Raw genomic sequence first — 20,805 nt, forward strand, 5'->3', positions numbered from 1 at the left:
GCAGCAGCTACCAGAGCAGCACAGGCTGTGCCTGAGTCCTCCTCTGGGTCAGCAAATGAATCACTTGGACTTCTCAAAAAACGCTTTTTAAATGTTTGAAAAGTCTTCTTTCAGCATATTTTTTTAGTGTGTTCTGTCTGTTTGAGGCACTTTTCTTAATGTATTGTGATTGTTTTATGCATTGACAGAATTACTGGGGCTTTTTTTCCCTGTAATTTTCTGAGATGTGAAATAAGTCTTTATTAATTTTTTGAGATAAATGAGTGCCATCTCATTTGAATTCTCATCTATAATTTTAAAAGATAGGTTTACTATATTTATCCAGAGCTTTTCCTGTAATTTTTGTTTTTTTAGGCTTTGTGTCTGCTCTCTGGATTAGAGCCTCTGCTCCAAAGAAGCCCATCCTTGACAGGGAGAAAGGAAGCAAAAACTTTTGGTCATTCTTAATTTTTATTTCCAGTTATGTCAGTTATTCCTCCTAATCCAGAAGGATTTGTTTAGTACATATTTTTCAGTCACCAAAATTTTTGTCTCAGTCACTTCTCTGGTTGTTTCCAGGGTGAGCACATCAGGGTCTGTCTCCTGGGCTGGGTCTGGTTCCTGTGCTTGCCACTGCACCCAGGGGGTTCTCAAGTAGGCAGTGATAAACTCCTGGGAAATTTCATGTAGTCAAATCCATAAGTAGATCTGAGGCTCTTGCATTTGCTACTATACTCTATAAAAATCAGCTTCTGTATAATTTAGGTATTTTTGGGATGAGTTTTCTGTATTCTTCCTTCAGAGAATCCTCATCAGCATCTTCCTGAGCTGTAAACTCTGGAATTTAATCTGCTGAACCATACTTCAGACAGATTCAAACCAGTGCAACTTGCTGTAGCAAAGAGGACAGAAAATGGTCCCCAGCACCTCCTTCTGCTCTGCTGGGCTCTGTGCATAGGCTCTGCCTGCAGATCACATCTGCCTGATGATTTCCACAGCAGCTTGGGCACTCAAGGCAGGAATATGAGCTGGTAAGTGAAGGTTACTCTCCCTTCTTCTCCTCATCTTTTCCTCCCAGTGCAATGGGGGTGATTATATATGTCACAATTTTGGACAGTGCTTGTCTAGGGCAAGGCACTGCCAGACTCTTTTAGTTCTTCAAATCCAGTTCAAGCGCCTCACTGGGATCAGCAGAACCCTGCATGGTGTGAGTGGTGGGGGCCATGGTGGTGGGGAATGAATGTACAGGATGACTTTATGGGACTGGGTGTAGGCGTGACATCCCTTGGAGGACATCCTCTGGCTAATGTTACATGGGTGGAATACAGTGAGAAATCCAAGACAGCTTTTCCTGCTTTGTGCATGGAAAATGTTGACTGGGGTCAGCTGTAGGGAAATCATAGAATCATAGAATGACCTGGGCTGGAAGGGACCTTTAAGATGACCTAGTTCCAAACCCCCTGACTTGGACAGGCACAGCTTTCCCTAGACCAGGGGCCTCAGAGCTCCATCCAGCCTGGTTTTAAACACTTTTAGGGATGGGCTATCCACAACTTCATTAGCTCCTCTGTCTTTACTGGATAGCCTGAAGAAGTGGAAACACAAACACTGAACCAAATCCAGAATCTTTGTATTCTCAGAATAAACACAGACGTTATAAAGCAGGATTTGAGGTCTAGCGTGTTCATTTGGGCAGCGGGTACACTGCAGCTCTGTCTCTGCGCGCTGGCTGAACTCTTTTCCCTCTTTCCCCTGCATGGATGGCTGCTGGGTCCGGCAGCCGCTCCCCCCGCGGCCCGGCTCGGGCAGCGCGGCGCTCCGCGCCGGGCGGACAGCGCCGCTCCTCCCGCGCTCTGCCAGCTGATAGCGAGGAGACAGACACCTTCTGAAGTTTTGTGCATGCTGTGCGCCTTTTTTTATTTGCTGCAACAAGAAAAGCCTTTTCTTTTAACCCGGCTTCCTTTGAAGAAGTAGCTCAGGAAGCTTCATGGCCTCTCAAGGTAAGCGCATCTGTAGTCTGTAGTTTTAGATTGTGTTTACAGAAAACTACAGTCTTGTGCTTTTCCAGCAATCAGCAGTCTGATGGAATGAGTGTTTCAGGATAAAACCACATCAGTCAAAGCACAGTTGTTCTGTCTTCCTTTAATTTTTCAGCATCCAGCATCCAAGAGGCTCCTAAGGAGACTAAAATCTATAGTAGGATGTTATTTGAATAAAATACATTATAAAATGTTAGCCTCTGCTAACATCAGAAAATTTAGTGTTGGTATCTTGGTGTTTAAACATGTCGGTACAGAATGCCTGAGAAGGGTGCGGACTGAGCCAAGGGTGCCACTATTTTTGCACACTTCTTACCTATTTCACTTTGAAAATACTACATCAGCAAATGCTTTTCATGTTCAAAACTGGCCAGAGACCTGATAACCCCATATGAAGTATAATAATAACTGAATTTAATCAGATTACTCCTACCTGGGTGTGTCTGTCACGCACTGACTATAGCAGTAGCCATTGAGTACTCAGGGCAATGGGCAAACATGCAGCATTTGATCTAAGCAGCCTTCACAATTCATTTTCTCCAGGTTTTCAAATGCCTAAACTAAGCAGAAGGATACAAATCTCTTTTTCTCCTGAGTGCAACTCCATGGAGGTCATTCTGTTGCCCTGTGCTGAGGCACGTGTTGGCCCAGGGAGTTTCAGCAACGTCTGTCTAGGTTTGCCAAAGTTTTTATCCCTCTTTCTTGCCCTTAAAACACTCAAGACATTCTGCATCAGAGCACTAAAAAGTACACAGGAGAAAGCAGGTTTTACAGCATTATTGTACTCTTGCAATACAGGGTTTTTTGTTTCGAATTTTGTTTAGCTTTAGTCATATAAGAGAAATGTGGTTTTGCATATTTTTGATGTTTATCAGTTAGGAGAAATGGTTGAATAGTAATGGTGTGGAATATGTTTTTTAGTATGAAGAAACTTGACAAATCACCTCTTTCAGGAACATGCAACTCTACAAATTATGTTTGTACAGAATACTCACTGTATCATATGGTAACTTTTAAGGTTCTCCATGCTGCTAATGAAATGGGAATCATACACAGAAATAGACAAAGTGTCAAACTAGCTCAAATTGTCATTAATATTTAATGTATTTACTGTTTATTTTTTGTATAGCTTAAAATTTGACAGGTAGAACTGCAATTTGTTGTCTTTTTTTCCTCTTTATTATTCAAGAATAACACTAACACTGGGCTACTTCATGGCATTTCATGTAACAACAAGAGTTACGGCAGTAACAGAACCCTGTGAGGTAAAATGATGCAGAAGAGCACATAAAATATTTATTACCCAGTTATACATTTTTAAAAGCCAGCAACAAATTCAAAGGGGTTAGTTCTTCCTGTGGTCTCAGACTTTGAAAGAAAGCAGTGGCTGCAAAGACAAATTAAGATCAAAATATGATTGAATGATGAATCTTTCACAGTGAGTTCAAATAAAATGAAAGGATCTCATTTAAACCCACAACAGCAAAAAAGAGATTCAGACTTAAGAGCCAAAATTCCTTCTGGACCTCAAACCCCATTGTGTCTAAGTATTGTCACACATGAGATAAAAATTATCAGTTTGGGGACTGCTTCCCTGCCAAATCACAGGGGCTCAGGTCAATACAAGGATTTGCCATTTAGATGGGGAGAGCTTCAGTTTGCTCCTCCTGGTTCCTGCAGAACCCATATTGCTGAAGGCCAAGGAACAATGTACCTGGAAAAACTAGCAGGAGTTTTTTGGCAATCCAGTGGTTAAGGTGGGAGATGGTGCCTGTGCCTGTGGAGCAGTGTGGATTTACAGGTGCCTGTGGCAGTAAATGCTCTCGTTACCTTCACAGCACTGGCCAAGGTCACCATCACTGTGCCCTGAAGGACTTCTTTGTAATAGCAAACCAGAAAACACAGCATAATGATATCTGATCCATTCATTAAGATAATAATGAATAACACACTATAAGAAGCTGTGTAGACTTTGATATCAGGGTTGTAATGTCCAGCTTGGGGAATCTGAGATCCCTGGAAAGGTTATCTCTAATTAAGAGAAATTATGGGTGCCCCCAGGATGCTGGAAAGCATTTTGCTGGGAGCCAGCCCTCAGCAGCTCAGGGCACACTGGCACACAGGGCAGCTCACAGGGAGCAGAGCTGGGCAACCTGTGCTGAGGGGCTTCTGGCCACCCTGTGTGAGTCCAGGCCAGCTCCAGCCTTGCAACACAGGCTCTGTGCTCACCAGCTGTCAGAGCAGATCAGTTGCCCTCCAAGACCACATTTCCTGATTTAACTTCATCTGCAGTGATTCCTCTTTGCAGTGATTCCCTTTTGCATATCCTAATGCAGCTTTATAATCAGTGCTCAATGTGTGGGACATCAGGAGATTCCTTTTGGGTCCTCACTCCTGCCCTGAAGTACTGATACAGTCACATGCAGAATGATGTTATTGTTCCAGCTTTGATTCAAGAAGCTAGCTGCTCCTTGGTCCTGATGTTTCTTTTTTTTTTTTTTTTTTTTTTTTTTTTTTTTCCCTGCAGAATCTCAGGGACAAACCAAACTAATCTTTAAGGATTACCTCCCTGGCTCTTCTGACATTCCTCAACAGAATACGCCTGTTGAACCAACAAGTCTCTGGAAGCAAACATCACACACTCATAACTTGCCACCTGGTCTGGAGTACCTGAACCAGGTCCTTAATCTTTCTGAATGTTAGAATTGTTATGTTTTCCTTTAATGTTGCTTTGATACCCTGGAGGATGAGGTTGTTTGGGTTTTTCCTCTTGGGGGAAGGGTAAGTTGAAATGGAGAGGCTTTTTTTGTTGTTTGATATTACCATGACATAAGGAACACAGGAAAAAGAAGCTTTTTCTTCATTGCTGCCATTCATTTTATAGAAATTAGATGAGTGTAAGTCTGAGTGGCTACAAACTTGCATTAACTCTGTGTGAGGAAGAAAGTGCTAATGCCTGAGAGAGGAAAATGCTTGAAAATGGAGGCAAAGAAGTAGGTCATAGGTGGGGAAGAAAAATGAATGCTTGAGTCTTCTCCATCCTACTGCTAAACATCATTACTTGCTCTGTGAAATCTCTCAGCTCCTGAAGCTCAGAGCACTGATGGTCTGCAGATCTGCTCCAGAAGTTTCATCTTCTCCTGAACATTTTTACCAGGAGGGTCACTCCCTGCTGCTGCTTTGACACTGACTGAGGTTTGCATTTTACACGTGGCTGGATTGTGCCACTCTTCCATGCTGAGTAAGGTGTCACATGCCCTGCCTGGTATGGGCAGGGACAGGATCAGGCCCCCAGCATAGTCAGATCATTATTCTGATGCATCTTTGCTGTTTGCATTTTGGTGATGCTGGGAAATGTTTACTGCACTCAAGATGTATATTTTAGGCACACATTTCTGCTAGTTTTGTATAGAAGCGTAAATGGAATGTATTTTATATTTGGAGCTGAGTTACCTAGATAGCTAATGAAATGGGGAGACTCTTCAGAAGCAGTCTTTCATTTCAAGATGCCTGAGCACAAAATGATATGTGTTGTCAATTACACAAGCATTTGCTTACAGACCGTGGAAGCTATGTTTTTTAGTCTAAAAGTGATTGTGATAGTCAGCACTTGGCAGGTTACATATTCAGGCTCCTGTATGAACACAAATTACACCTCAGATTTACCCAGACAATGTAGGCAAGCAAATACTATCACTCCATTTTATAGAAGCTTTGCATCTGACATTAAGACAAAAGAGCAGGTCACTCTCAGAGCTACAACTGGAACTGAAGAGCTCATTCATGTTTATTCTTGGCCTGTGCTGCAGCCCTTGCTAACAATTCTCAGTTTTCTCTGCAGTCTGAAAAGTGGGAAGGATGTGTGCAGTGCTGATGGTTGGTATGTTCCCACAGCTCGAGTTTCTGTGCGGTGCAGAACATTCTAGTGCGTGTGCTGAAGCCATACTGGCCGTGTGGCTCATTCAGGGTAGCTGGGAGCATAAAGGAGGTCCCACATGCCTGCAGAATGCATGTGGGATTCACAGCTGCTAGGGTAATGCCTTGGGATTTATCCTCATGGACTAAGAGATTTTCCCATAATTAAATGCTTGAATGAAGATGTTTCTAGCAGAACTTGGAAATTATTTATGCCACTGGGAAGATTTCTTAAAGACTGTGTTTCATTCTGGTGCTGTGTGTGCACTGGGGAAAGGTAGGTCCAAGCTGAAACAGGCACAGAGAGGTGCTACTGGAAGTGCACAGAGAATAGAGAACCTCCTTTAAAACAAGACTCCATCTGTTTTATCTGTAGAATAAAAACAACACTATCAGAGAGGGAACCATACTGAGTGCCTAGGAGAGTAAACAAACTGTGGGAAAGAGAAATATTTAATTTATAGAATTACATTACTGGAAGAAAGATTATATGTGGTTGTGAATAAATACAGAATAACAAATAGAAATTACGTTCTCCAGCAGGACTGGGCAAGATAACTGGCTAGATTTGAGAAAGCTGAATGTTTTTCTCAATAAGACCATGACATGTTTGACTCTGATACAAGAATCCAAATTTAGTCAGTCTCAGAGAGATCCCTACAGTCTTATTCTAAATAGCAACCCAAGGATTGGATGAGAGGAAAGGAAAATGTGTGTCCTGTAGGTAAAGGCCAGCCAGCAACATTTCACTCTGCAGATCCACACCCTGCAGTGAGTTCAGGTGAAAGAATGGTTCTGATCAGCTGTCTGAGGTGCGCCAGAGAAGGGCAGAAAACTGCTGCTGCCTCAGCAAACACATCAGCTTTCTATGGCTATCACTTTTTTATAAATTCCTACAGAAAAAAAGTTACCTAAACCTCATTACTGTCTTCCAGATTACAGCCATAGCTCCAAGAGTAGTTCAGTGTCCATAACAATAATCAAATGAACCTTTTCCCACAGCAGAAATAGACAGGTAAAATCTTGGAGAAGAATTTTCTGAGTACTTCAACTGCATGTTGTGCCACCACTCAGGTTTAACTACTTTTGTAAAAAGCTTCTTTGTTTAGACTTGGTTAGACTGATCAGATGTAAATTTGATGCCCACAGAACTGAATACTAAGAATTAGCTGTGTATAAGGAATTTTAACATATCTGAACTCAAGGGGACCAGGCCTTTGTTAAGCCAAAGGGCTTTGGGTGCTTTCAAATGCAAGTGCAGGATTCTCTCAATCCAGAAGTATCCCAATAAAAATAATCACAATAATTGTCCTGCAGAAACCAGTGAAAGGCAAAGCAAGTGGTACTGCTGTGTTGTCTCAACATTGTTTATACATTGTGCACAGTAAACTAATAAACCAAAATTACTCAAAGCTTTTAACAATTCAGGATCATTAATTTTCTTTTCCCTGTGAAAGTTACATGGGAAAAAGAAATCCATATCAAAATAAATACTAAAATATTAAAATAGCTCTACCATCTTTAACTTTTTTATTCTCTTTCCATCAGCAGAGCCCTTCCCATGAGCTCCAAGAGCTCTCTCATGAGACCCAAACAACAAGCAGCAAAGATTCTTGGGAGAATATTTTTACGTCTAAATATTTTTTATTATTTCAATTACTGGCAAGCACATTTCCGAGATTAATGAAAGGGATAAAAAAGTTCCTCTTTTTACCAGCTTGTCTTTGCAGCCTGAACTAGCTGCAGGAGCTGACTAGAAGTGACAAATGTCTGCAACAGTTTGAATATGTACCAGGCATGATTTATCAATTTTAACATATCCAGGCTCTGGAGAGCTGTGACATGGTGGTCTCGGATGGTCGCTGTGTGCTTTGTGCCTGCAGCTGTGAGTAATGGCAAAACCCCGTGCCAAGCGTTTGCTCATCAGGAATTTACAGAAAAATTACAGAAAAGAGATTGGTAAAGCCTAAAACTGTCACATAAAACTGAAAGGTAGACTGAAATTGAGTCTTGTTGGTTTTATAATGCTAACAAGTGTTCTCCAAGAAAGAATAATTTAGAGGGACGATAAGCACATCAAAGCTAGGTATTGTGGCAAGCAGTTTTTCTCCTGCATAACCAGCTTGTGGGGAAAGACATTTTCAGCCAGCTGAGTGTTTCATTGTTGTTTTGCTCATTCTGGTACCCTGGCATGACCATTTGCCAGATTCAGAGTGCAGGGCTCGTGTTCCTAAGATCAGACCATTAAAGCTGGTGTGTGCCATCGTTGGCATCTCCTGACTGCCTTGCTGGGCTGCTCCAGCAAGGTCCTTTGGGATGTGGCCACTGCACATTTTGAGCTTGAGCCCAGGCTCATTCACTCCTGCACTGCCGCAGTGCCCAGCACCAAACTTGGATTTGGGGTAAGGAGCTTCCCTTCTGACAAAGAGAGCAACAGGAGCAAGAGCGGATTCTGCTTTCTGTTGCTGTTGTCTTCCTTATTCCCCCAGGAAAGATTATTTTTCTCCAAGCATGTGGGTTTTCTCCAAGTGTGTGGAATTACATGGCCAAGCACCTAATGTCACATTCCTCAGCCATAATTTCAGAGAGAAATTATAGAGATGGGTATAATTTGTGATATAATGAGATATCCTTCAGGTACCCAACCTGTGCACCTCTGTAAGGAAAGAAATCTTAATTACAGAGAGATGAGCAATAAAAATAGACACGTGACCACTGACAGCCCCAGACCTATCCAAGACCCACCATCTTCTTTATCTTTTTAAGCAGCTGGACCAGATAATTATTCATCAGCAAGTGGAGCTTCTGGAAGGTATGGTGCAATCCTTGTCACCCTTTAACAGTGCTGATACATGGGTGTCTCCAAAAGGCATCCAAGTCTCGTCCCCAGCTCACCGAAGTCACTGTGAACCCTCCTGCTGCCCTTGTGTCAGGCTGTTATGCTGTGTTAGGGTGGGGAAGGCTCACTTTATTGTTTGCCTGTTCTGCAGCAAACCACTGAGGGGTGACTTGTCTCTACAACAGTCCTAAATTCTCTCCCTAAATTCTTTTAGTGTTATTAAAGTTTAACCATCTTTCCATGGAAAAATTTATCTAACAATCATTAACATACTATGAGAAACAAAGCAAATAGAGAAACAAAGGTCAGAAAACATAAGAAGCAAAAGATTTTCTAATTATAAAGTTTCTCAGAATTTCAAAGTAATGAACAAGTATTAAATACTGTAAAATTTTACTACCAATAAAATACTATAGAATGTATTTGTCCCATTGAAAATGGTTTTGACCTGATTCTCAAATAACCTGCTGGGTGAAAGCTTTATCACTGAGGTGGGGTAGTCTCAGGATGTTACTTTTCACAGATGATAAAGCCAGAAAAAGCCCAAACCAAAAACTCAGGATCTAAATTCTCTGTTGTGATGCATACTTTAACGTACAACAAATCAAAGTCTGAATTAATTCCTTCAACATACAGACCTGGCACTATTATTTCCTTACACTTGTATATTTTCTTTGTGTTGCAACTTCAAAACAGTTTTTTAAACAATCTTTGTATAGACTTCTAGAATAAATGCTCATATATATATATATATATATATATATATATATATATATACACACATATACATACATGCACTAACTTTATGCTAAAGTAACAACAAAGATTGTATTAAGTTGGCTTGTTTTGCTTTATTAGCCATACTTGGCACAGAGACCTCCAGCAAATACGAGATAAAAAACCCCTTGGGACAAAGAGTTTACTTTGCGGTGGAAGAGAACGGCTGCTTTGACCGCAAGCTGTGCTCGCCCATCAGGGCGTTCACCATCAGGATTGCGGATAACGCGGGCCGCGAGGTGATCCGAGTCATCAGACCCCTGAGGTGCAACAGCTGCTGCTTCCCCTGCTTCCTGCAGCAGGTGAGGGACCCCCAAACCCCTTTGTCCCAGCATCTCGCTGTGCAGCTCCTCCAGGGTGGCAGGGAGGAATTCAGGAATTCACAGCCCCCCCAGCCCAGGAACTGCAGGCAGCCCTTTGGGTAGATACAACTGTTGATAAACGAGTTCTGTTCCCGGTGTGCTTCCTCCTTTCCATGGCACCTGGCTTTGCTGACATCCCACACGAAGCTTTGGTGGCTGCTGATGTCTCTCCAATCAGGTGACACTCCAAAACACTACTTGCACTGATACAGGCAGAGATCACCCACTGAACTCCAGGAGGGTGAGGGATGGAAACTCTGTGAAGGCCACTGGGGTCTGCGGGTGGGACTTGGAAGCAGATCCCTGAGGAGGCTGAGCCTTCACTCCATGGATCTGCCTCTTCAGGGCCATGTATCTCTGGGAAACGGCAGAACATGGAAGGAAGCTGCTTGGAGTGAAAAACGTGGATCCCGTAGAGCATCAGATCTTTCCTCCTTATTTTTTGACTTTCCTTTATTCAGACTTCTTTCTTGTGTTATGAAAACATTTTACAGGTTAGCTGATCCACTTACCTTCTTAGCACTTATGCTTGTGAGGATTTTTAAAGAAAAGGTTCTTTGTTAGTACAGCTACTTAAAATAAGCTTGTAGGATACTCCCTGAATACAACTAATTTTTTCTCCAGTTCATAGCTTTTATAAAGCCTTTTATTGTTTGTAAGATGTTGGTTTCTGGTGCAGCTTTTGAGTTTCATATTGTCCACTATATTTAACAACACCATTAGATAGTTCTACAATATCCAGTTCCATGTTTGGTAAAATGATATGTTACTATATTCAGTGGATAAATATCTTGTCATTATATAAACAATACACTCTCATGGAAAAATATATTAATATAAAATCAACTAAAATATTTTTTGTTGTTTTCTTTTGTTTGCTAGCTAGAAGTTCAGTCTCCACCAGGTACAGTAGCTGGGTACGTTGTACAGAACTGGGACCCTTTTCTGCCAAAGTTTACTATACAGAATGAAAGTAAAGAAGATGTGCTAAAAATAATTGGCCCATATGCAACCTGTGGCTGTTTTGAAGATGTTGACTTTGAGGTATGTTTTGTACAAGTGTTAACGATTTAAAAGTTTTACTACTTTGAATAAATTTCTGAGGTGAGAGGGAGAATGGGAGGTACTTGAAGAAACCCTAAAGAGAGTTTTCTGATGTGAAAAAAGTGCTTTGACTTAGTCAAGAATCATAAAGGAATTTTTGGGCTTATCAACTTATCAACTCATTAGCCAAATTAGAAGACTCCAGTGGGTATTGTCTGAAAATTCAATATGCTGTAAGAAACATGCAGCTAGATGGCTGCATAGTTGAGAACATGCCTGTCCCCTGAGGGGACAGTGGTGCACAGCAGTGGGGCTAGGAGAATATAAAAAACATGAGAGAGGAAAAAAAACCACAACTTTGTGAAAGAAAGGCAAAACTGGAATAAACTTTCAAGATTGCTTTCTCCCACTTTTTGTCCGCTCTAAAGATGCTGATGTTTCCAAACTTGAGACCCTTTCTTGCATGTCACTTGTAAAGGGAAGCTTGACACTAATAGAACATTGCAGCAATAAGAATAAAAGGAGAACCTGACAACTATAGCATACTCAGCATGTCAGGACACAGTCATTAATTCTGTGGAGATGTCATCAGTGTGCAGTTGATTTGTTTACATTTATGTCTGTTCCTGTTTTTCCTTTGTGCAGGTAAAAGCTCTCAATGAGATGACAACGATCGGCAAAATTTCCAAGTATTGGTCTGGATTTGTCAACAATGTCTTCACCAACACTGCCAACTTTGGGATCCAGGTCCCTATAGATCTCGACGTGAGGATCAAGGCAGTCATGATTGGTGCTTGTTTCCTCATTGTAAGTGTGCAAGGTGGAAAGGCAGGCCGGGGCCAAAGGGGCCCTTGCTGTCAGCTGAGAGCTGCAAAAGTGCAAACCTAATACCTAAAAGACAAATTAACTAATACATTTTAATTTTTATATCTGTTTTTTTAAAAAAAAAAAAGTTCCTAAATTTTTATTTGTTAAACTGGTTAAATAGCATTCCACATGCAGTTCAATATTTTGTATGGCAGAATCAAATCTTAACATACATGTCAAACCTGCCAAACTCCTCCAAACCCCTTATTGTGTTTGAACAAGTGTATGGACCAAAAAAAAAAAAAAAGTTATGTTGTTTCTAATGGTAACTTCAAACCAATTCAACAATTCTGTTGAGTGTTGTATGTAAGACCTTCAGGTCATATGAAAATTCCTACAAAAATTCTCTCGTGAATATAACTATAAGAACTATATGAGAAGGAGAATACTCAGTAGTAGGAGTAAAGAGAAGTGAAGATGTATGTTTTCTAGAATTAGAAATTGGTATTTGCTCTGTAGCTGTTTTGCCAACATAACTGTGTTAAAATGAAATGGTTTCAAAATCATCTGTGATACATCAGAGACTATAAACCAAAATTATAATACTATTTAAATTTTTCACTGAAAAGTGTTTGCTTTAAAATTCCAAGAACAATTCAGAAATTTTGCTTTTAGTAGGATAGAAATGACAGTTAAGATTTTTGGATTGTCCCCTCCAAAACTCCTGTTTCTCAGTGGCAGTGATAAAAACTAATTGGCTAATATAAATACTTTATGTAACAAAAGCCTACAAGCAAGACTTTTGATTGTAATTTTTGCATTTTTGTGCCTTCCATATCTAATTCACAGTTTGTTTATTTGTAGGACTTAATGTTCTTTGAAAATTCTTTGGATGGATTATAACAAGATGACAGAAACAATGAAATATGCAGAATGTGTTTCAGTAGGTAAAAAATGAAAATAAATTGATCTTGCTTTGAAGGTTTATACATTTCTAATTCTTTTTCATTTTCTTCCAGAAATCGCTTGAGCTTTGGACATGATTTTGAACTGCAAAAATCCTTGTTCCTTATAGGAAAAGACAGGGAGCTAATGATTATGTTTATTAAAATATGTCTTATGTAAATAATAATTTCCCACTTATATTTTATATGTGCTGTAGCTAAACACATACTTTTCACACAGAGCACTGTTGCTTTGGAACAGTGCTATTCTCTTCTTTCTCTTTTGATGTTCCTGCATGGGAAATCATGAAAGATTAGATGAAGGCTTACAGCATCACTGATGAAAGTCTATGTTTAGAGAAGCCTTTGATGTTTTGCAAGTGCTGGTACCAGTTACTAACCACATGAGGGTGTGTTCTGCGGGTTTTGCTTTTTTATAATTTTAGAAGTAATTTTCTGATTTGTTATTTAATTAATAGTAGCAAACCGATTTGAAAGTAACAAATATAAAGATGTATCCGATGGGAAGTGTTATCTGAAGAAGATGTTATCTGTTTCAGTGAGTTGGAAGAATGGAAGTTATGTTTGCTAGTAAATTAATTTTGTGACAAAGATTGTTTTAATGAGTGGCAGCCAGAAATTAGGCTTCCAGCCCTAGACTTGGGAATGTAAATTCTATTCTAAAAATCTGGTCTTCCACTATTTGCAGTGAAGGCAGGCCATAGATAAAGTTTGAGCAGTGGTCCTCTGCTCAAGAGGCCCACAAATCACTTCCCTTTGTACTAGCCACTGTTAAGGATCCTTGCTGCCATCTACTCAAGGCTTTCCTGAAAAGGTTCATTCCTCTTTGTAATATCTGGTGGCTGATAATTTTTCATTCAGACTTGCCTGAGGCCATCCTAGAACAGAATTATTCTTTTCCTTTGGCAAGCTCACGTATTTTCCATTATGACTGTGCAGAAGGAGCTTTTTGCAGTTCAGCAGTTTCACATGGTTGTTCATTCCTGCAGCCACACCTCATCATACTGCTCCCAAACATTTCCACCAACTTTTGCTAATACAAACTTCCTTTGTAGAAATGACATATATGCAAGACATAAACAGATTTTTTTGCTGTTGTTGCAAATTATTTGCTGTATGAACTTGCTTATGCCTCTGAAAAACTCCCTTCAAGAAGCAAACCAGTACCATAAAATACTGGTGGCAAACCCAATTGCTCTCATAGTCACCAGTCAAGTTTCTAAGGGGAACATTTTACAAATCACTAGAAATGCTGGATTTTTTTTTTTTTTTTTTTTTTTTTTTTTTTTTTTTTTTTTTTTTTTTAGTGTCAACCAGTAATTCAATTCTTGAAAACAACCAACACATCAACGGAAAGAGAGGAGATAATGAATAATTCATAAAAATGAAAAAGAGCTAAATTTATCAGGTGATTACTTCTCAACAAATATTTAGACTAATTTTAAATTAATGTTCATGGATATGAATTCAAACACAGTGAAGTCAGGAAGTTGCAACTAATGTTCCCATAGTGAAATTAACTCAGGAATGCTTATAGATTTAAACAGTATGTTTTAGATTATATACCACACTTAGGTATTTATACAGATTTACATATGTCTTGAAAATAATTGTGGTTAACAAGCTCTGACAATCATCATTATCTGTTAACCATTTCACTTCTGGCTCTTGCTGTGACTCGTAGCAGTGCAATCAGGCTGCACGAGTTGGGAGATCACAGGGAACCACTGCTGCCACCTTTCCCAGGAGGAAGCGTCCTGTGAGCTTCGTGGGCAAGAAGCTCCCTCGTGTGGAAATTCCGGAATTTGCAGAGGAATACAGAATTTGCAGAGGAGCACAGAATTTTCAGAGGAACACAGGATGCTTTTTGCTGTTCTCGCTAATCTCACACTGGTGTCGTTCTGTCAAATGCAGCTCCCGCATGCCTGACTGTAGACTGAGAAAAAGAACCAGATTATTTTTTTCTGTTTAAATCCCTTTGCCATCTTAGACAGAAGTCACTGCTCTTGTAGCCCATAATCTTGGCTCTCGTGCGCTGTTACTGAGCTGTGTGTGTCTGAACACTCGACTGTATTCAGTGCCTTAAGATCAGCAGGATCCCCACCTATATTCCACTTTTCCCCTGCAATTTCCAGTCTTCTTGTGGCCCTCAGCATTTCTCTAAGCAAATGTGTCCAACCTCATTGAAGTCAATACAAAATAAGGTTTTATTTACCCGCAGGGCTGAGTTTGGCTGTGAGTGTCCATGTATATAACTTGTAGGTAAGCAATATGTGCATATAATTTGCAGTTAATTTCAACCAGATGATAACACTGGATTTCTTGCACTTAGTGACTTTGTTGCTGTTTTTTGTGTTAATTCAAAGGTTTTTTGCTGTTAATATGTATGTATATGAGTATGTTTGAATGCCTCTGTTTACACTCAGAGGCAGCTTCTGGGACATACAAGAGCAGGCTCATCCCCTGGATAAAACAAGCAGTGGGGCTGGGATAGCTCTTGGTGCTTACAGCTCCCTCAGCAGCCTGCTTGACCTCTGTGCCACCCTTCCACCAGCATCCTGGTGGAAATTCAGTGCCAATGCCAGTGCTTTTGCAGCTGGGAGGTCACTCAGCTAAACCACAGCTGCCACACAGGGCAGATATCCATCCTCAGCAGAGTTTATGGATTCTGAATGTTATTGCTAAAGAGCTGATGTGCTCTAAGATCTTAATAACCTGCAACTCTAACTATTACTCTTTCTTATTAAAGGCAATGCGTTTCATGTTATGAAAGCTACATATGCTCACTTTTCACAGTTCCTCCATGGGCTAGGAGTGGCTCCCAAAGGAGAATTCAAAATCTCTCAAAGGGTCACAAGGTTTTTCTAAAGCAAATTCATGTCCTGGATATCATCTAGAAAGAAACATGCTTGCTCTAAAGAAACAGACATTTTTGTTAATCCAGCCAAGCAAATATTTCTGATCAGTAGCCAAACTGTAAATCTGTGTAGCTCACACTCCTCGTGTTCAGTAGATGGCAGCAACAGTTCATTATGACAGTATTTAGCTTTTCACACATCATAAGCTGTACCCAGGATGCTGATGGAAGTTCAACATACCTTTAACCTCTAATTAAATTCTACTCTTAACTGAAGGATTTTATTTTCTCTGTCTGATATTAAACCTTTGCCACACAATACTGGATTATCTGTATTGCCTGCAATTTACAGCTGAACTATGGATTATTTTATGAGATCTGGTCAGGGCATGGGCAGAATACAGTGTACCACAAAGTGAGCTCCTCTGGTCAGTACCCAACCTATTTTTTTGCACCTGGAGCATCTCTCCAGCTTCTGCAGGTGGACAGAGGACACTCCCCACCTTCTGCAGAAACAGAAGGTGCCATGTGTAAAGGAGAATGCTGTGTGGTGCTGTACCTAGAAAGGCAGAAGGTTTCTATGGTAAAAGGTCATGTCATGATGGTCTGTCACTGTGTGCTGGGGCAGAGAGGGGAAATCCCCTGTAGTGCCACAAACCCAGGTGGCACCAGCACATGGGGAGGAGCTGGTTTGCCTCTGGGAAGATCAGACACTTCCTGTAAGAAAGTGAAGACACAGAGTTGCTGTAAGTTCTGAGATTCTTTGGTTGCCTGATCATTTGGTGGATGCAGAAGTACTTCTCTTCATAGACTTTGCTGTCTGCATTAAAAAAAAATATTTTTGTGTCAATTTGGTTATTTGTTGGATTAGATAAACCTGGAAATTATCCAAAATGCACCTTTTCTAATAGGGTTGTCTAAGTGAAGCTGTTTGGGAAAAAAAAAACCACCAAAAGAAATGTCCTTCTTCTGACCCTCAGTTGTATTGGTTTCTTTTTTAGAATGGTATGTTCTATGTTAGAATCAAAAATCCTAGTTTAATTCAACTCAAGGTGAGTATTGAAGGAAAAATTACCTGCAAGTCATTTCATCAGGACTCATTAACTTAATGTGCTTTTCCACTTTAAGATACTCACTTGAAGGACTTGTTTTTCTCTGTTCCAGTCATATTAGGTAAGTGCTCTATTTACACTTCTGATGTTTTGTATTAGAAAAACCCATACTCAGCAACAACCAAACCATGAAACATCCTGCAAACTTTTGTTACAGACATTGCTCTGTGAGAAATACCTGTTTCTATCTAGAAATGACCATGGGCATTTTCTCTTTCTGCTCCCTCCCTTGTCCCCCCAGATCATAGAATCACAGAATGGTTTGGATTGGAAGAAACCTTAAAGACCACTTAGTTCCACCTTCCTACCATGGGAAACCTCCCCTTCACTACACCACGTTGCCCAAGGCCCTAAAGGAAATATCACAATGCATGTGTTAAGGTCCAGTATTGCTTCAAAAGTCTTAGTCATCTATGAATTGCTTGGAGAATCTTGGGTGAATTTTGGACAAGGTAATGATTGTATTAGTTTTCTATCTGTGTGTCTTTTCTGGACCCTTGAAAAACTATATTTAGCCATCAGGAATCATTTTAAGCAGCTGTCACAATAATGCCCATTTATAGCAGCAAGAACTGAGAAAAGAAATGCAGCCTGGGATCAGAACAAGGGTTACTACTAGAAATACCTTGTATATTTCACACTTGCCTAGAATTCAAGAGAAAGTTTTGAGCAATTTTTTTTTTTAATATTTCTTCTGCGCTCCCTAAAGAACCCGAAGTGTCAAAATACTGTTTTATTTAAAAAAGAAAAAATCCTATTTACTTTGCAAATCTGGGGGAGATATTTTGGCTATTATGTATAGGATAGTGTGCTGAGTGTATAGGATAGGAGTAAGAAAAGGTTTTAAAAAATAATTTGTTAATAATTAATAATCCAGAGGACTTTCTGTTATAAGTTGGGAGAGTTGGGGTTATTCAATCTGCAGAAGAGAAGGGCCCAGTGAGACCTTATAGCACCTTTTAGTACCTAAAGTTGATACATGAAAGTTGAAGAGGGACTTTTGACAAGACAAGTGACAAGACAAGGAGGGATGGTTTTAAATGGAAAAAGAGTAGGTTTACATTAGATACAAGGAAGAAATTCTTTATTGTGAGGGTGGTAAAGCCCTGTCACAAGTGGCCCAGAGAAGCTGTGGCTGCCCCATCTGTGGAAGTGTCTAAGGCCAAGCTGAATGGCTCTGAGCAGCCTGGGATAGTGGAAGGTGTCCCTGCCCATGGCGGGGGATTGGAACAAGATGAGTCCATTCCAAACCAAATAATTGTAGAATTGTTTATTTAATTTTCTCTTCTATCTCTACTTCCACATAGTTGTCGATTAAGGCTCAGTGTATTTCATCCTCTTTGACATCCCTTGCAAAGTCAGTGCAGTCCCACAGTTTGATCACTTCCCTTTCCTAATTGAGCCTAATAGAAGATCAAAGAGATTTCTTTCCTTTTGCAGATCTGCAAGATGGGTCATTAAATGTCTTTTGTCTACTGTGGATGCTCATACAGTATGCATCATTGTGATACCAAACCAGTACTTGCACTGTTACAAACACAAGGTGTCTGGTGGTTCTGTCCTTGCTGCTGAGGAAGAAGGTTGCATTTTCTGTGCTTTGCTCAATAATGGCAAACAGTGAGGGAAGAGATGACATGGATGTTTCAGGGCAATAAAATAAAGACAAGAGACGCTAAATCTAGGCAGGGCTGTAGAGAGAAGCCCTTGTGCAAACAGGCAGGTGTGTCTTTGGTAAGTACTTTGTTCAATAAGGGCCCAGAAACAGCAATTGATATGCCAAGATCATCTGTGCCAGCAGGTGAGGCACCTATAAAGCACGTGCATGTGATCCACAAAAACTTCTGTAAGGTGACACTGTTTGCTTTTAGCTGCAGTGATTGGAACCGGTGGGACTAGGTGTTCTGTTCAAGATCTGTGTTTTATCAACAAATGTACTCACCCCCTCCAAGTTTATGCTTTGGACTTCCATACAACCTGCTGTTGTCATGAAGAGGTGTGGTTTTATGGCTGGGGCATAAAAAAGATATATGCATGACCCACTCATTTGGAACAGCCCCATAAAATGGTTTATCTCAACTCTTGTGGTCTTTCGCAGTTCTCTCCTGCCAGTACTGTGTTTGAGAGGTTTTAGCTCAGCTATCACCACCCTGGTAAGACCCTTGGCCCTGTCAGATGGGAAGGGTAAATGATTTTGGAGCTTGGGAAGAGGAGAAGTCTGATGGAAACAGGGTAACATGAGCTAAGGAAAGAGTATGGGAACAAAAATTAGCAGGAGGGGAGGAGGACACAAGGACAATAAGATATTTCTAAGAGTAAATTAATGTTTTCAATCAGAAATGAAGTCTAATATGGTCTTTATAAATACATTTTCAGTGGAAAAGAATTATGGATCTTTGCTAAAAATAAGCTTGGTGAAGTCATAATTCTTTACTGCATTGCTGATATGTTCAAGCTAAAATCTTCTTTTACCTTGTACTTCAGGAATATAACTGATAAGAGCTGATTAAGAGAGAAAAAGTGTTTAAGAAAATCTGCAGAGATGCAAAATGCCGCATGCAGCATTGATGTGCTCAGCACCATATGTATTTATTACTACAAATATGTGTTAACTTTCTTGGTGAACTTTTTAATCTAAAACCATTATAATAAACTGAAATAGAAGCCATTCCTGAAGCAGATATATCATTGCAGAGGTATTAAAAAAAATATAAAAAATCTCAGAGTCTTCTCTTTTCCCATGATGTCCCAGAAAGTAAAATTTTTAAATACCTTTGTTCAGTGTCTAATTTATAAAGCAAAAATGTCATCTTAACTGCAGTCATGGTTGATGTAGTAGAGTTTAGAGTTCCAGCACCTCAGTGAAGCATTAAAACCACAGGGTTTTGATGAAAGCCTGATAAAACAAAAGTTAGGGTTTGGATCAGATCATAAGGCCTTCTCTCAGATGAGTCCAGTGCGACTGTAGACAGCTCCAACAGGAAGTATTTTATATTATTTGTTCAGAGACAATAACTAGAAATGGTGTAAAACATTTGTTGTAAAGCCATAGAGAATGCTGATTAATGCTAATATAGATCTAATTGGGCAGAAATCAATGCTCTGAAATTCTGGGAAAGATCACTGAAAGAGAACCGTATAGAATAATTGCAAATACCAGTGTGAAAAAGACTTTTACTTCAATTTTGAAAACCTGCTTCAGGAGCATATTGTTTCCAGAAATTCACAGAGCTTGCCTGCATAGACTCGATAGGCCACCTTATCCCATCCAGCTGGCAGGAGCTGCAAGTGCAGGGTGTTGGACCTCTCAGAATCAGGGACTGGTCCTGGTCCTGCAGCAGTGCAGGAGCATCTGAGCAGGGCTGGCTGGTGCTGTGTCCTCTGGCAGCACACAGCACACCTGTCACAGCTGGAAGGGGGGTGCCAGCCTGGCCAGGAGTTCCCTCCCATCAGCACAGGCAGCGTGGATGCATCCTGCTGCTGCCTTGGCAGCAGAGACATGGCTAAAGGGAGAGGAGAAGAGAGGAGAGGGCATCTGTAACAACCTGATCAGTAACAACCAGAAGCTCAATTACACTAAAAAATTGAATCAGAGATTGGATGGCAAATACAATTTATAATACCGCATGATACAGCAAACAAGGAGAAAAACCTTTTGGGCTGGGAGTAACAAATCTGGCAAACTTGATTTAGAAAATAATAGGACTAAATGTGAACCTCCTGAAAGCTGTGCTCAGGATTTCTGGAAAATGGCTCTGGCCTGAGCGTGGGGCCCACTGCTTTGATGAGCAATTTCTTCATGTGTGATTATTCCACATACCAGGTAATCAGTGTGAGGAAAGAGTTTATAGTATCTGACATGGGTGACTAAGTCTTAATAGTGAACAGGATTTGTATCTGATGTAAATATTATCCATTTTCCTTTTCTTATGTTTTCTCCTCTCTAGCTTCCAAACCTCCCGAAATCCCCCAGCTCTCTGTGTAAGAAGCAGTGCCTGGTGTTGGGCTTCCTCAATTTTCATTCTTTATTGAGCTGTAAATTCACCTCATAAACTCTTGCAAATCTAGTGGTCCTACATTTACAACTTTTTAATTATCTTCTTAATTAACAG

General features: G+C 40.3%; 1 protein-coding gene across 1 annotated transcript; it reads left to right on the top strand.

The window, feature by feature from the left end:
- The first annotated feature begins 1,897 nt into the window (after positions 1-1,897).
- Positions 1,898-16,151, top strand: LOC128792872 (phospholipid scramblase family member 5-like). Its single transcript, XM_053951732.1, has 8 exons — positions 1,898-1,979; positions 4,546-4,697; positions 8,703-8,745; positions 9,631-9,851; positions 10,794-10,955; positions 11,601-11,762; positions 12,627-12,709; positions 14,412-16,151. Exons 1-7 carry the CDS (start codon positions 1,967-1,969, stop codon positions 12,663-12,665), a joined length of 792 nt encoding a protein of 263 aa, XP_053807707.1. The 5' UTR covers positions 1,898-1,966; the 3' UTR covers positions 12,666-12,709; positions 14,412-16,151.
- The last annotated feature ends 4,654 nt before the right edge of the window (positions 16,152-20,805 follow it).

Source organism: Vidua chalybeata, chromosome 10 (genome assembly GCF_026979565.1).
Source record: "Vidua chalybeata isolate OUT-0048 chromosome 10, bVidCha1 merged haplotype, whole genome shotgun sequence".
Lineage (NCBI taxonomy): Eukaryota > Metazoa > Chordata > Aves > Passeriformes > Viduidae > Vidua > Vidua chalybeata.

Bases quoted from the DNA above. Each gene is read 5' to 3' on its own strand.
- LOC128792872 (XM_053951732.1), top strand. The intron at 4,698-8,702 runs GTCCTTAATCTT...CTTTTTAAGCAG, and splicing joins GTCTGGAGTACCTGAACCAG to CTGGACCAGATAATTATTCA. The intron at 8,746-9,630 runs GTATGGTGCAAT...TTGCTTTATTAG, and splicing joins GCAAGTGGAGCTTCTGGAAG to CCATACTTGGCACAGAGACC.